This window comes from Priapulus caudatus, unplaced genomic scaffold (genome assembly GCF_000485595.1).
Source record: "Priapulus caudatus unplaced genomic scaffold, Priapulus_caudatus-5.0.1 Scaffold405, whole genome shotgun sequence".
Taxonomy (NCBI): Eukaryota; Metazoa; Priapulida; class Priapulimorpha; order Priapulimorphida; family Priapulidae; genus Priapulus; species Priapulus caudatus.
The window spans coordinates 235937-249123 of NW_014577466.1; the positions used below are offsets into that span (position 1 = coordinate 235937).

The 13187-nt window shown below is 39.8% G+C and overlaps 2 protein-coding genes across 4 annotated transcripts in view; one reads left to right on the forward strand and one right to left on the reverse strand.

Annotated features, from left to right (window-relative positions):
* Window positions 1–7174, reverse strand: part of LOC106810036 (phosphatidylserine synthase 1-like) — a 19846-nt gene extending 12672 nt beyond the window's left edge. For 2 of the 3 annotated variants that reach the window (XM_014813302.1, XM_014813301.1), the window contains exons 1-2: window positions 6897–7174; window positions 4679–4770 (exon numbers count right to left, since the gene is read on the reverse strand). In XM_014813302.1, the coding sequence (XP_014668788.1) occupies window positions 4679–4770; window positions 6897–7066 (262 nt within the window). In that variant the 5' untranslated portion in view covers window positions 7067–7174. Of the gene's footprint in view, window positions 1–4678; window positions 4771–6896 lie in introns of those variants that run through there. The other variant, XM_014813303.1, reaches the window with a different exon arrangement.
* A 203-nt stretch (window positions 7175–7377) lies between these two features.
* LOC106810037 (transcription termination factor 3, mitochondrial-like) lies at window positions 7378–11134 on the forward strand. Its single transcript, XM_014813304.1, has 4 exons — window positions 7378–8461; window positions 9579–9791; window positions 9997–10087; window positions 10393–11134. The coding sequence occupies exons 1-4, from the start codon at window positions 7799–7801 to the stop codon at window positions 10668–10670; spliced, it is 1245 nt and encodes a 414-aa protein (XP_014668790.1). The 5' UTR covers window positions 7378–7798; the 3' UTR covers window positions 10671–11134.
* The last annotated feature ends 2053 nt before the right edge of the window (window positions 11135–13187 follow it).

Here is a 13187-nt window from a genome sequence, read left to right on the forward strand (position 1 = left end):
CATCTTTTTTAGTAACAAACTATGTGCCATTCCTACTATTAAATGAAAAATATTATATAATTAACCATTAGCGAATGTCGAGAACACTCACAGATCAAGAGAAAACACCACAGCACACAATCACTAATGAGATTTTCCTCTGCCCCAACATTATCATCCTGCAAAAGAAAGCAATGCTATTTTATAGGTCCTCCTTGCTTCATGTCATATATACAGTTTAAAGGAAATCAGGCTCTTGCATTTAGGTGCTCTCATTCTTTCTTGTGCGTAGCTTTACCCAAGAGCACTATACACAGTCCAGTGCTCAGATTTTAACAGTCGTCGGTCGTCCGCTAACGACTGGACTTTTCTCTCGGCAAACTACAAATTGCCTTCCGTTGGGTTGTCCGGTGGCCAACCATCTAAATTAAATTTTTTTTGAAATTTGTAATTTTCAATTTTGCTCATCATTTGATAAAAATTTATATATTGACTTGACACAGTGTTAATGTAAATGGTTATGAAATAAAATAATTCATGCAACATTTAAATAACTATTATTATACGTCATTGATTCAGCATTCATTTACCACATTATCATATTTTATTCTCGTCATTATAATGAGTGAAACACCAAAAAAACCTTAAAATTGAGCACTGCAGTCTACGATAACTGCCCATTGTGTTACTGTTACTGCTTAGCGTGCCACATGCACTTGGAACGCTTCTTCAATAAAAAAAAGGTGTAAATAAACTCGAAATGTAATTACTACTAAAGTCTTAACGTTTCTCTACTCTATGTCGCCTATTATTGCGATAATTACACGTAACGCAGGTCAAATGCTCACTGCAACACACAGTACACGCGACGCGCCGCCCCTGGCCACACAACACATGAATAGATTAGCAGGCTAGCAAAGTGTGATCGCCAAATTTGCTCGACGCTCGCTTCATTTCCACCGGACTGACAAAAACAGAAACAGCAACAAAGCTAGCCCTCCATTTTCGTTAATCTATCTGCTAGCTAAATGTTCACTTGTTCGAATTTATAAACTCGTGTCTTTTGCTCCTTACCTACTCCTGCCCAGCAGATATCTCGTAAACTACTACAGAGAATGTTCTCTCCGTGAAAAATGATAGCAGCCATGTAAGAGACGAGATGTCTGTTTAGTACACGAGTCAAATGGCGGCGCATTCATGCCAGGATGAGCTGCTGCCTGCTCCGCAGCCTCCGTTTCAGAGGCCCGCCAAACCAAGCATAATGCGTCGGGCATGACGTCACACACACACGCAGTGATCGAACGAAAGTAGCGGCCGTTAGGGATTTGGCGGATGCATTACGTCCTCTTTACATTTTCCGGAGAACATTTCCTGCAAGCGATTTCACGAGAATAGTCTCTGGCTTTGGAGTAGGTAAGGACAAAGGAACAGAGTTATAATTCGAACAAGTAAACATTTAGCCTTACACAGTAGATTACCAAGATGGAAGCTGTGGATGTGCTATTCGTGCATGTTAAGGTGTGAAATTGAAACGAGCGTCGACGCGAATTTTGCGATCACACTTTCCTACCGTGCCTCTCTTATTCCATGGTGGTTGTGACAGGCAGGCCGTAACCGGACCAGCGCTGGGTGTACTGTAACGTCAATATACGTCAATTACGTTCAATATATATAATACGTCCGAGTATCCAACCCTAGCAATACCGTTCTTTAGCTAAGGGCGGCGTGCGGTTTCTGTATCTAGTGTGTTGCCAGATGCAGTCATTGACGCGGCATTTACGGCGTAGATTATCGGCCAATAATAGGTGACATAGCAGTAGAGAAACACTAAAGACTGCTAGTAAATACATTTCGTGTTTAACTTTACTTTTTTTTATTGAGCGGACGTTCAAGCTGCCTGTGGTTAGGTGGGCACGGGCCGGGGGCGCCGCCCGGAGGCGGCGGATGACAAATGGATAAAAGAGAGTTCAGACCCAGACTATTAGTATTAATATGTATCTATGAACTGGACGATGCCGAGTTAACGTTGACCACTATGTATGTGTTATAACCTCTAACATCAGATCTTTAAAGTTCAAGGAACTATATCATATGATATCGTAAGATGCAAGAGACAAAGTTGATCAAATAGACAGACCAACGGCAACACTGCAGATCGCAGACAAAAAAAAGCCCCAGATTATATTATTACCATTGTATATAACTAGGTATAGATTCATTATCGATGCCTGGCAAAGTGTCCATGAAACTAGTGCACTGCAATTACCACTATATAACTATTTGGTGTCAAGGATAAGATAATTATAGGTTAGGGTTTAGGCACAATTGGTTTTATTGAGACCAGATTCTCTAATCCTTTGCGCACTTATTATTACCTTGTAAACACGGAATAAAGCAATCGAGGAATGGAAACTGTCAGTAGAGTAACAGTGTGAGGTTTATATGAAAAAAACTCTAGCGAAATATCATCGACGGACTGTTCATTAATGCTATGGCAAGTGATGCCTAGCTTCTGAGCTCATACTGTAAGTTCTTATGCGTTGTGCATGCTGGCATGTGTCTTTTCTTCAACCCACCCAAAGGTCACTGTGTCGGTTGCTGACCACAAACACGTAAAGATGTCACGCGCGCATTCACACTGCAGTCAAATTGGCAAATCCCACACGACTCACGGCGCGCACATATCAACGATGACGTCAGGGCCTCCCGTGGCAGCAGCCGCGTGCAGATGCATAGGAAAATCTCCGTTTCGCTCTGATGCCAAAAACTGATTAATAAAATTTCAGCTACACATTATATTATTGTTTTGCCAAATACCAAACAGTTATACATCTAATTATGGCGAACTACAGAAAAATGTAACGCACATGCCAGCAGCCTTGGCAGGCAAGGTAGCATGGCTTTGCGCCATCCAGTGGCTTGTATTGTAACCTCAGGCTCATCATTATTATTAGCTCTTCAAAGTCGAGCGGTCTTCTTTACTGTAACAAACAGAGCCAGTTAATTAGTTTGTGTCTTGATGGCGTCACGGGTGAAGCTGTTAAGCAGTTGAACTTGTGATACACAAGTTTGTTGCCCGCTGCCCAAGTTAATTTAGTGTGCTCACAGGCAAACATATCGAAACGAGTGGACGTATTAATTATGTTGTAAAGAAGTATTTGAAAGCGAGTGATTGTAAACGCGAGTATTTGTAATGCAACAAAATTCCAATAATCAATTGCCAGGCTATGATTCTGGTTGAAGAGTCAGCTGAAAACATACGCCGCATCAATTGTCTACATTGACATTTAATCTATAAAACAAGGCAGTGCGAACGCATAATATATGGCCTTCATCAGCATGCTACAAGAACTACATTATAAAAGGCCATGGCACTGCTCATGCTGTTCGATGAAACAGCAAATAATGTATTAATCACACAACAATGTCGAGTCGACGAGTGGGTTTAGTGTGTAATAGTTTAGCACGTCAACGCAAATTGTTTAAAGCGGGGATAACGGTGTGGATTTGAAAACTCGGTTTGTAAACTCGGCTGGTGTGCGGCGGCCTTTATGTTGTTAATGTCTAAATTGTGTTATGCGGTGAATGTATGATTTGTTTTATATACGGCAACTGCTTAGTTTTCTTTTCGTTTTAACACCTGTAACTGTTTCACTTGATGGTGAAAGATTTCGGCTATACCCTGCTAGGGCTGCACAGGAGACAGATCTTTCCGTTAAAAATGTTTGGGGTAAAATGTAATAGTTTCTTCTCATTCTGAGAAACCATGCTGGCATTAATGCCTAGTAAATTGCTTCTATTGGAACTTTTGGCGCAACCATAAGTAGATACACGAGTATGTGTTTAGTAGCTATATATGGACGCAATTATCGTTGCAATGCCACGCCGGGCGGCGACGTCACACAAAACCTCAGGGTTCATTTCATGTAGTGTTATAAGCGGGTTTCTGACGTCACCCCTGCCGGCATGACAGAGATAACAAACGGTAGTAGCACAGACTAACGGATGCCGGTATCCGTTAGTCTGTGGTAGTAGCGGCAGAGCATATAAATCAACGAAAAGTCGAAGTGACTGTGCTCGTTGATTTATATGCACGTTATCTACCATAGTCAAGCAGTGTTCCAAACTCCACGACAGATGGCGCTCTCGCTCATGGGCTCACTCAATCTTTGCTATCTCTATCCTGAGTGTACGAGTGTGAACTGCATGTAGTTTGGAAGTGTTCCATTATTCTTACTGAGACGTAATTTCAATGGTGTTATTGTACTTTTAACACTCTTACAGTAAGTAATAATGCCCAGGAATACGGCTAGTATATTATATACTATTACTAGTAGTAGTACTAGTCATATTCCTGAGTACGAATTAGGTGCGAAAGCTGGCGATAGTGGCAGCGTTTTACTGTTTGTGTCATTCATTACTTAGCTTAGGACCGGAATTCTCTTCCTTCCTCTCAGTTAATTGTGAAATAGGCACCGTTTTTACTGCTGTCTGCAGTAGCATTTTGTTAAGTTTATTAACGTTGACTTTCTGCTTTTTCGTTAGACTCCTAGTCCCTTAGATGATGAGATAGCGAATTTGTGTAATAAGTGTTTTCTTATGACTTATGACTATGACTACGAGTTATGTATGAAGTTTCTGCGAATAACAAACTATGTGCATTCCTACTATTAAAATGAAAAAATATTAATATAATTACCATTAGGAAATGTGAGAACACTCACAATCAAGAAGAAAAACACCACAGCACACAATCCACTAATGAGATTTTCCTCTGCAACATTATCATCCCTGCAAAATAAATACAATGCTATTTATAGGTCCTCCTTGTTCATGTCATATATACAGTTTAAAGGATCAGGTCTGGCATTTAGGTGCTCTCATTCTTTCTTGTAGTAGCTTTACCCAAGGCACTATACACAGTCCAGTGCTCAATTTTAACAGTCGTCCGGTCGTCCGTAACGACTGGATTTTCTCTCGGGCAACTACAAATTGCTTCCGTGGTTGTCCGGTGGCCCAACCTCTAAATTAAATTTTTTTTTGAAATTTGTTAATTTTCAATTTTTGCTCATCTGTGACTTGACACAGTGTTAATGTAAATGTTATGAAATAAATTTCATGCAACATTTAATTACTATTATTATACGTCATTGATCCCAGCATCATTTACCACATTATCAATATTTTATTCTCGTCATATAATGAGTGAAACACCAAAAAAACCTTAAAATTGAGCACTGCAGTCTACGATAACTGCATGTGTTACTGTTACTGTTAGGTGCACATGCACTTGGAACGTCTCAATAAAAAAAAAGGTAAATAAACTCGAAATGTAATTACTACTAAAGTCTTAACGTTTCTCTACTCTATGTCGCCTATTATTGCCGATAATTACACGTAAACGCAGGTCAAATGCTCACCTGCAACACACAAGTACACCGCACGCCCGCCCTGTGCACAAACAACATGAATAAGTTAGCAGGTAGGAAAGTGTGATCGCAAAATTTGCTCGACGCTCGCTTCATTTCACACGACTACAGAACAGAAACACAACAAACAGCCTCCATCTTGGTATCTATCTGTAGCTAAATGTTCACTTGTTCGAATTATAACTCTGTCTTTTGTCCTTACCTACTCCCGCCAGAGATATCTCGTAAACTACTACAGGAAATGTTCTCTCCGTGAAAATGTAGAGCATGTAATTTGTAAAGAGGACGAGATGTCTGTTTATACACGAGTAATGGCGGCGCATTGCATGCCAGGATGAGCTGCTGCCTGCCTCCGAGCCTCCGTTTCGAGGCCCGCCAAACCAAGCATAATGCGCGCGGGCATGACGTCACACACACACGCAGTGATCGATCGAAAGTAGCGCCGTTAGGGATTTTTGGATGATACGTCCTCTTTACATTTTCACGGAGAACATTTCCTGCAGGATTTCACGAGATATCTCTGGCGGGAGTAGGTAAGGACAAAGGACAGAGTTATAATTCGAACAAGTAAACATTTAGCTACACATAGATACCAAGATGGAAGCTGTTGGATGTGTATTCGTGCTGTGAAGGTGTGAAATGAAACGAGCGTCGAGCGAATTTTGCGATCACACTTTCCTACCTGCTCTCTTATTCATGGTGTTTGTGCACAGGGCAGGCTAACCCGACCAGGCTGTGTGACTAACGTCAATATACGTCAATAACGTCAATATATATATACGTCCATATTCCAACCCTAGCAATACCGTTTCTTGGAGCTAAGGGCGGGCGTGCGGTGTACTAGTGTGTTGCAGATGAGCATTTGACCGGCATTTACGGGTAATTATCGGCAATAATAGGTGACATAGAGTAGAGAAACACTAAGACTGGTAGTAAATACATTTCGTGTTTATTTACCTTTTTTTTATTGAGACGTTCCAAGTGCCTGTGGTTAGGTGGGGATGACAAATGATAAAAAAGATTCAGACCCAGACTATTAGTATTAATATTATTATGAACTGAGATGCCGAAGTTAACGTGACCACTATGTATGTGTTATAACCTCATAAACATCAGTCTTTAAAAGTTCAAGGAACTATATCATATGATATCGAAGATGCAAAGAGACAAAGTTGATCAAATAGACAGACCAACGGCAACACTGCAGATCACAGAAAAAAAAGCCCGATTATATTATTACCCATTGTTACTGTATTGTTATTGTACTTGTTACTTTGTTACTTTGTTATTGTACATTGTTACTGTATTGTTATTGTATATAACATGGTTAGATTCATTATCGATGCTGGCAAGTGTCCATGAAACTAGTAGCACTGCCAATACCACTATATAACTTATTTGGTTCAAGGATAGATAATATAGGGTTAGGGTTAGGCACATTGGTTTTATTGAGACCCATGTTCTCTATCCTTGGGCCACTTATTTTACCTTGTAAACACGGAATAAAGCAATCCGAGGATGGAAACTGTCAGTAGAGTAACAGTGTGAGGTTTATAGAAAAACTCTAGCGAAATATCATCGACCGGATGTTCATTAATGCTATGGAAGTGATTGCTAGCTTCTGAGCTCATACTGTAAGTTCTTATGCGTTGTGCCATGCTGCTGTGTCTTTTCTTCAACCCACGCAAAGGTCACTTTCGGTTGTGACCACAACACGGTAAAGAGTCACGCGCCATCACACTGCATCAAATGGCAAATCCCACACGACTCACGGCGACCAATATCAACGATGACGTCAGGGCCTCCCGTGGCAGCAGCCGCGTGCAGATGCATAGGCAAATCTCCGTTTCGTCTTGATGCCAACTGATTTAATAATAATTTCAGCTAACAATATATTATTGTTTGGCAAAACCAAACAGTTTTACATCTAATTATGGCGAACTACAAAAAAATGTAACGCACATGCAGCAGCTTGCAGGCAGGTAGCATGGCTGCGCCCATCCAGTGCTTGTATTGTAACCTCAGGCTCATATTATTATTAGTCTTCAAAGTCCGAGGGTCTTTTTACTGTAACAGAACAGAGCCAAGTTAATTAGTTTGTTCTGATGGGTCACGGTGAAGCTGTTAAGCAGTTGTTTGTGATACACAAGTTTTGTTGCGCTGCAAGTAATTAGTGTGCTCACAGGCAAACAATATCGAAACGAGTACCGGTATTAATTATTTGTAAAGAAGTATTTGAAAGCGAGTGATTGTAAAGCGAGTATTTGTAATGAACAATTCAATAATCAATTGCATGCTATGATTATGAAGAGTCAGTGAAACATACGCCGCATCAATTGTCTACATTGACATTATAATCTATAAAAAAGGCAGGTGCGAACGCGATAATAATGGCCTCATCAGCATGTACAAGAACTAGCATTATAAAAGGCATGGCACTGCTCAATGCTGTCGTGAACAGCAAAAATGTATTAATCACACAACAATGTCGAGTCGGAGTTGGGTACCTGGCCTCGTGTAACAGAAGAGGATGTCATAAAACCAATACCACTGCTAGTGCTCGTGAAATGAAGCCATCCAGCTCAGATATTTCCAAAACGCCGATGCGGGAGGACGTTCCCTTTAATGATGGCACTTTGCAGCAGGCATCACTATCGGACAAGGGCGAGAACCTACCGTCTCTTAGGGAGAAATCCAATGGTGTAAAATTGGATGTTGGTGAAGTTGATATAGATCTGGACGAACTAGTTGATAGGCTGCCAAAGCAGGAACTGGATCTTTCCGAAATTCGACCTGTGCTGAAAACCTCATTTACACTAGCGGCATACGTGAATGAGTCTACATGCCTTCAACATCTAGTGAAAATGGGAGTTGACCTTCACAAGTGTGAAAAGACTAAGGGTGCAGCAGACCTTCTCGTAGCTTTGGACTTTGAGAAGGACGTGAAGGTGTACATTCAGTTTTTGAGTGATATCGGACTGACCGGAATGGAGACCGGTGCTTTTATCTCACAAAACCCGTTAATATTAAAAGAAGATCTAGATGACTTACAGGTAACTCTGCATTATGATTGTAATGCTAATGAGCTGTGAAAAATCTGTGAAAAGTTAAATAAGAAAAATTATTTTAGGTCTAAATAAAACTTGAAGGCATAAATTTTTGTGGTTTAGGAAAGTGCCTTTCATGTCAAATGTTCAGCATCTGTGTTTGGATCTTAAAATGTATGGTGGCTATATATATATATATCAGAAGTAGATAATAGGGAAGGAGTGTGACTTCAATAAACAAGGGAAATTCGTCATTTACTATAGCCTTAGAATACCTACGATTTACTACGTGTAACTCAACCAACTTGAGCTCAAATCGTACACAGTACATTCGCCTAGCATCGTGCGAAATCGTTTCCTCGTATACACCCGCAATCCGGAGATACAGACTAAAACGTACGACACAATTCTCCATTCTGTTGGCAGCAAACCGAATGTATAACCCGCCTAACTTGAAACAATAAGCAGTACTAACGACTTTTGCTCACTCTTGTGCCCTCGGCGATGCGGTGTGGCTCGCTGGGAGATTGGAGCTGGAGCTGCTGCTGATTGCGGTGGGCGTGTGGGGGGTCATACCAGCTGTAAATAGGTCAAAGATTAGCTCGCCGAGTGTTGCGTTGATGTCCAATTTCCCAGCGAGCCACACCGCATCGCCGAAGGCACAAGAGTGCGGTAGAGTCGTTAGTAGCTGCCTATTGTTTCAAGTTAGGCGGGTTATACATTCGGTTTGCTGGCAACAGAATGGAGAATTGTGTCATACGTTTTAGTCTGTATCTCCGTATTGCGGGTGTATACGAGGAAACGATTTTGCACGATGCTAGGCGAATGTACTGTGTACGATTTGAGCTAAAGTTGGTTGAGTTACGCGTAGTAAATCGTAGGTATTCTAAGGCTAGTAAATGACGAATCACCCTTGTTTATTGAAGTCACACTCCTTTCCTATTATCTACTTCTGATATATATATATATATATATATATATATATATATATATTTGGAGGTGCATCAGCACCACAGATTCCTGGGAATGAATTTATCCATGTATTCTACCATGTATTTGTAATTATTTTGTTGTAAATATATTGTTTTGAAAAACACTAACTGCATGATTGACTATCTTATAGATTCGCTTGAACTACTTCCATTCAAAGAAGTTCACAACAGAAGCTATCACACGTATAGCCATAGTGGCACCTCGAGTTCTTTCCATGACCACAAGGCAGATTGATGGAAAGTTGGGTTATATACAAAAGGACTTTCACCTTAGTGGCAACGAGGTTAGAAGTGTAGTAACAACAGCTCCAAAGATTCTTTTGTGGCCAGTAGAAAAGATAAAGGTGAGTTTACATTCAATGATTACATTGTTTTGTTGGGCATGTATCAGATTGTTCAGATAAATGAACATTGTGGATTAGAAGATAGAATGATTTGAAGTATATCTTTATGAGTAAACAGGTAAGATTGTATTTTTTGGCGAGTGTTTCCCATTTAGTTTAATGCACTGTTCATTATGTTAATGATTTGAATGTGATATTTTTACAGGTTCTAAGGTTCACAGTGCAAGAAGAATGTGGGTTTTCAAAACTTGAGATGAAACAGATGCTTCTACTCAATCCAAAAATATGGATGACAGGTAGGAGGAGCATGTAGGAATTCTCCACTGATGTATAGGATTATCATGCAATCTCGATACTCTTCGTCTTGCCCATGCATGCTTATTCATTTTACACTAGGTCAGAATTTCAAGAAAAAGTGCTGCTAGTTAATTTACAATGCTATATGTATGTTGGTGTGTCGACTCGTATCAACAAAGCACAAATAAAATCGTAATTACATCTTTTTAGATGTACGTGTTGATACGTAAATTATTATAAGCAATCCAAGGTAACTGAGCCATTGATACAGTGTTCAATTCTCATTTCTTGTTTTTGTGTTTAGGAAACCACCAATTTAAGTTGAAGTTTGACTATCTACACAACACGATGGGCATTTCACACAGCAAACTTGTGCAGTGGCCAAACATTCTACACAGCAGACAATTCATTGTTAAGCAACGTCATCTATTCTTGTCTTTTCTGGGCAGAAACCAATATGATCACACGAAACCAAACTACGTGTCACTTAAAGCATTGGTGTCAGGCACCGACGGAAAGTTTTGCAGTAATATAGCTAAAGTTTCATTAGAAGAATTTCATGTTTTTTTAAAAACCTTGTGAACTAGTTGTGTCACTGCATTGTTGCAGGTACCATGTGCGATTGGAAAATGTTAAAAGTCGTGAATATTTGTATCTGAGTCGCATGATTATTACTAATTAATAGACTTGCTAAATACACCGTGTTATGTACAAGTGCCAAAGTAAGAGAACAATGAAAAAATGTATTGCATAATATCAGGAGTCTATCCTGATAATATTTTTTAATCATAACTGATAATTTTGAGTCCAAAATAGTTGTGTCAGAGATTGTTTTCTGTTTTATAACCACGGGTTGTAAATGCTTATTCAGGGATATGACAATGTTAGACTTGGATTTTTTCGGGTGGCGATTATTACCTAATGCAGTTTAAATATTGGCCATACTCAATTTAAAAATGTTCAAGTATGTTACTACACCCCAAGTGACCAATATTTAATATGAAATAGTACCTATCCAGTAATAATAAAGGGTTTTTAAACTTTAAGGAGCATGTATGCTTTTATCTTTGCCAAAGTATAGGTGCTCTGTATGTTAACGATGTATAAAATTAATTTTTAGATAATATCAATGTCGTTATTACACCATTCAACAGTAAAACATGCACCACATAAACAAGTTTAAAGAACGAAAAAGTTTAACATCGCCTGTCTATCAATCTACTGCTTAGTTTGTATCTTTCCCACTGTGGAAACAATGAGAGCCAGCCCAGAAAGTGAATGCAATTGGTTAATAATCTTCAGCATGGCTGAAGACTTGCGTATTATCTTTACTGGATCGTGAACGTAATCATATACTCGTATCGATGACATAATTTAACCTAATTAATTATTTATAAATGTAGCAGATAAGAGATTTAGGGAATCTGTTTAATTCATATATTAAAACAATAGGGGCGCGCGCCCCCCCCCCTCATTTAAAATGTAAATGAAATTGGCCTAAATAAGTTAATGAATTCGATCTAGCAGAACTGCATCATCATTCACAGGACGGTTCGGTGGTAATGAGGGCATTGATGCTGTGGTAGCTTTAATCATTGACATCGTCTAATAGCATGGCATTAACAGTTGAGCCAGGTGCACCACCACGAGCATTTCAATATGTGCTGGGACTACATAACGGTTGCATTTACATTATATTATTCTATTATATTCTATTATATAGCTGGCACGCACGCACCCGCGCACACACGTACACATATTATTTATCGTCTTTTGGAATTTCCGATTGCGATAATGATTGGTTGATCTGCCTGTCAAGGTAAATTAAGACACTATTATAACAAATAATTGTAATTTTACTATAAATTATGTGTTTTATCTACACAGTTCATTTTACAATTCAGTATATACGCGTGACAATATACCCACACAATAAATACGCGTGACAATATACCCACCAATAAATACGCGTGACAATATACCCATACAATATATATACGCGTGACAATATACCCACACAATATATACGCGTGACAATATACCCATACAATATATATACGCGTGACAATATACCCACACAATATATACGCGTGACAATATACGCCAATGACAATATATAGTACGCCGTGACAAATACCCACACAATATATACGCGGGTGACAATATAACCATAACATATATATATATCGCGTGACAATATAACGCCACGATCAAATATATACGCGTGACAAATATACCGCATACAATCGAGAGGCGGATAATACACGTAGAGTGAACAGACGGAAAAACGGGAAAATAGTGCTGATTTCACGACTAAACGATTTATTCCTACCCTTTGGGCCTGCGAGTCTAGAATAATTTCATGGTATTCGCGATTAAGCAGAATTCTTTGCTCTTAAAACAAGACCAACAGCGCTTGTTAATTACGAATACTCCTAGGCGAGATATCGCTCCTAAAACCTCCCCTCCCCACATGCCCAAAACGCCACCTGCGGAATCCAAGCTTCTGCCACCATTCCTAAAAAAACGCGCTAAGCGTTGCTTCGTGAAAAGTTCGGTTTTCGCGGAGTAAAATTTATGAATGGAGCGCGCTTTCGGTTATCAATTAGGTGACATTCGGGGCATCGCCTATTGCCCTTATCTCCATTATCTTTCCTAGCACGGCTAGCGGCCCGTCATGATGGAGTGCCGGCTCCATCAAACGTTTTTATCAACGCAGCTCAGTTACTAAAGTGTAGTAAAAACATGTAACAAAATTTGGGCATATGAACATCAATTTATCAGCGCTCCCATATGGTGACGGAAACCTGATAGCAAATGCTTACCGTCGTGTAGGATGGTGGCAGAAGTGGATGTCAGGTAGGCGTTTGGGCATGTGGGAGGGGAGGTTAGGAGCCGATATCTCCGCTAGGAGGTATGCGTAATTTGACAAGCGGTTGTCTTGTTTTAAGAGAGGGCAAAGAATTCTGCTAATGCAATACCATGAAATTATTCTATGAACTCCGCAAGGCAAAGTAGAATAATGTGAGTCGTGAAAATAGGCCAGCTATTTTCCAAGTTTTTCCGTTGTACACCCCCTAGTATTATCCGCTCTTGATA

What these genes read in the sequence shown, in the direction of transcription:
- LOC106810037 (XM_014813304.1), top strand. Translation starts at nt 7,799, where the DNA reads ATGGCCTCATCAGCATGTACAAGAACTAGCATTATAAAAGGCATGGCA. An exon ending in AAGATCTAGATGACTTACAG is followed by an intron (nt 8,462 to 9,578) that starts GTAACTCTGCAT and finishes ACTATCTTATAG; the next exon opens with ATTCGCTTGAACTACTTCCA. An exon ending in TCCAAAAATATGGATGACAG is followed by an intron (nt 10,088 to 10,392) that starts GTAGGAGGAGCA and finishes TTTTGTGTTTAG; the next exon opens with GAAACCACCAATTTAAGTTG.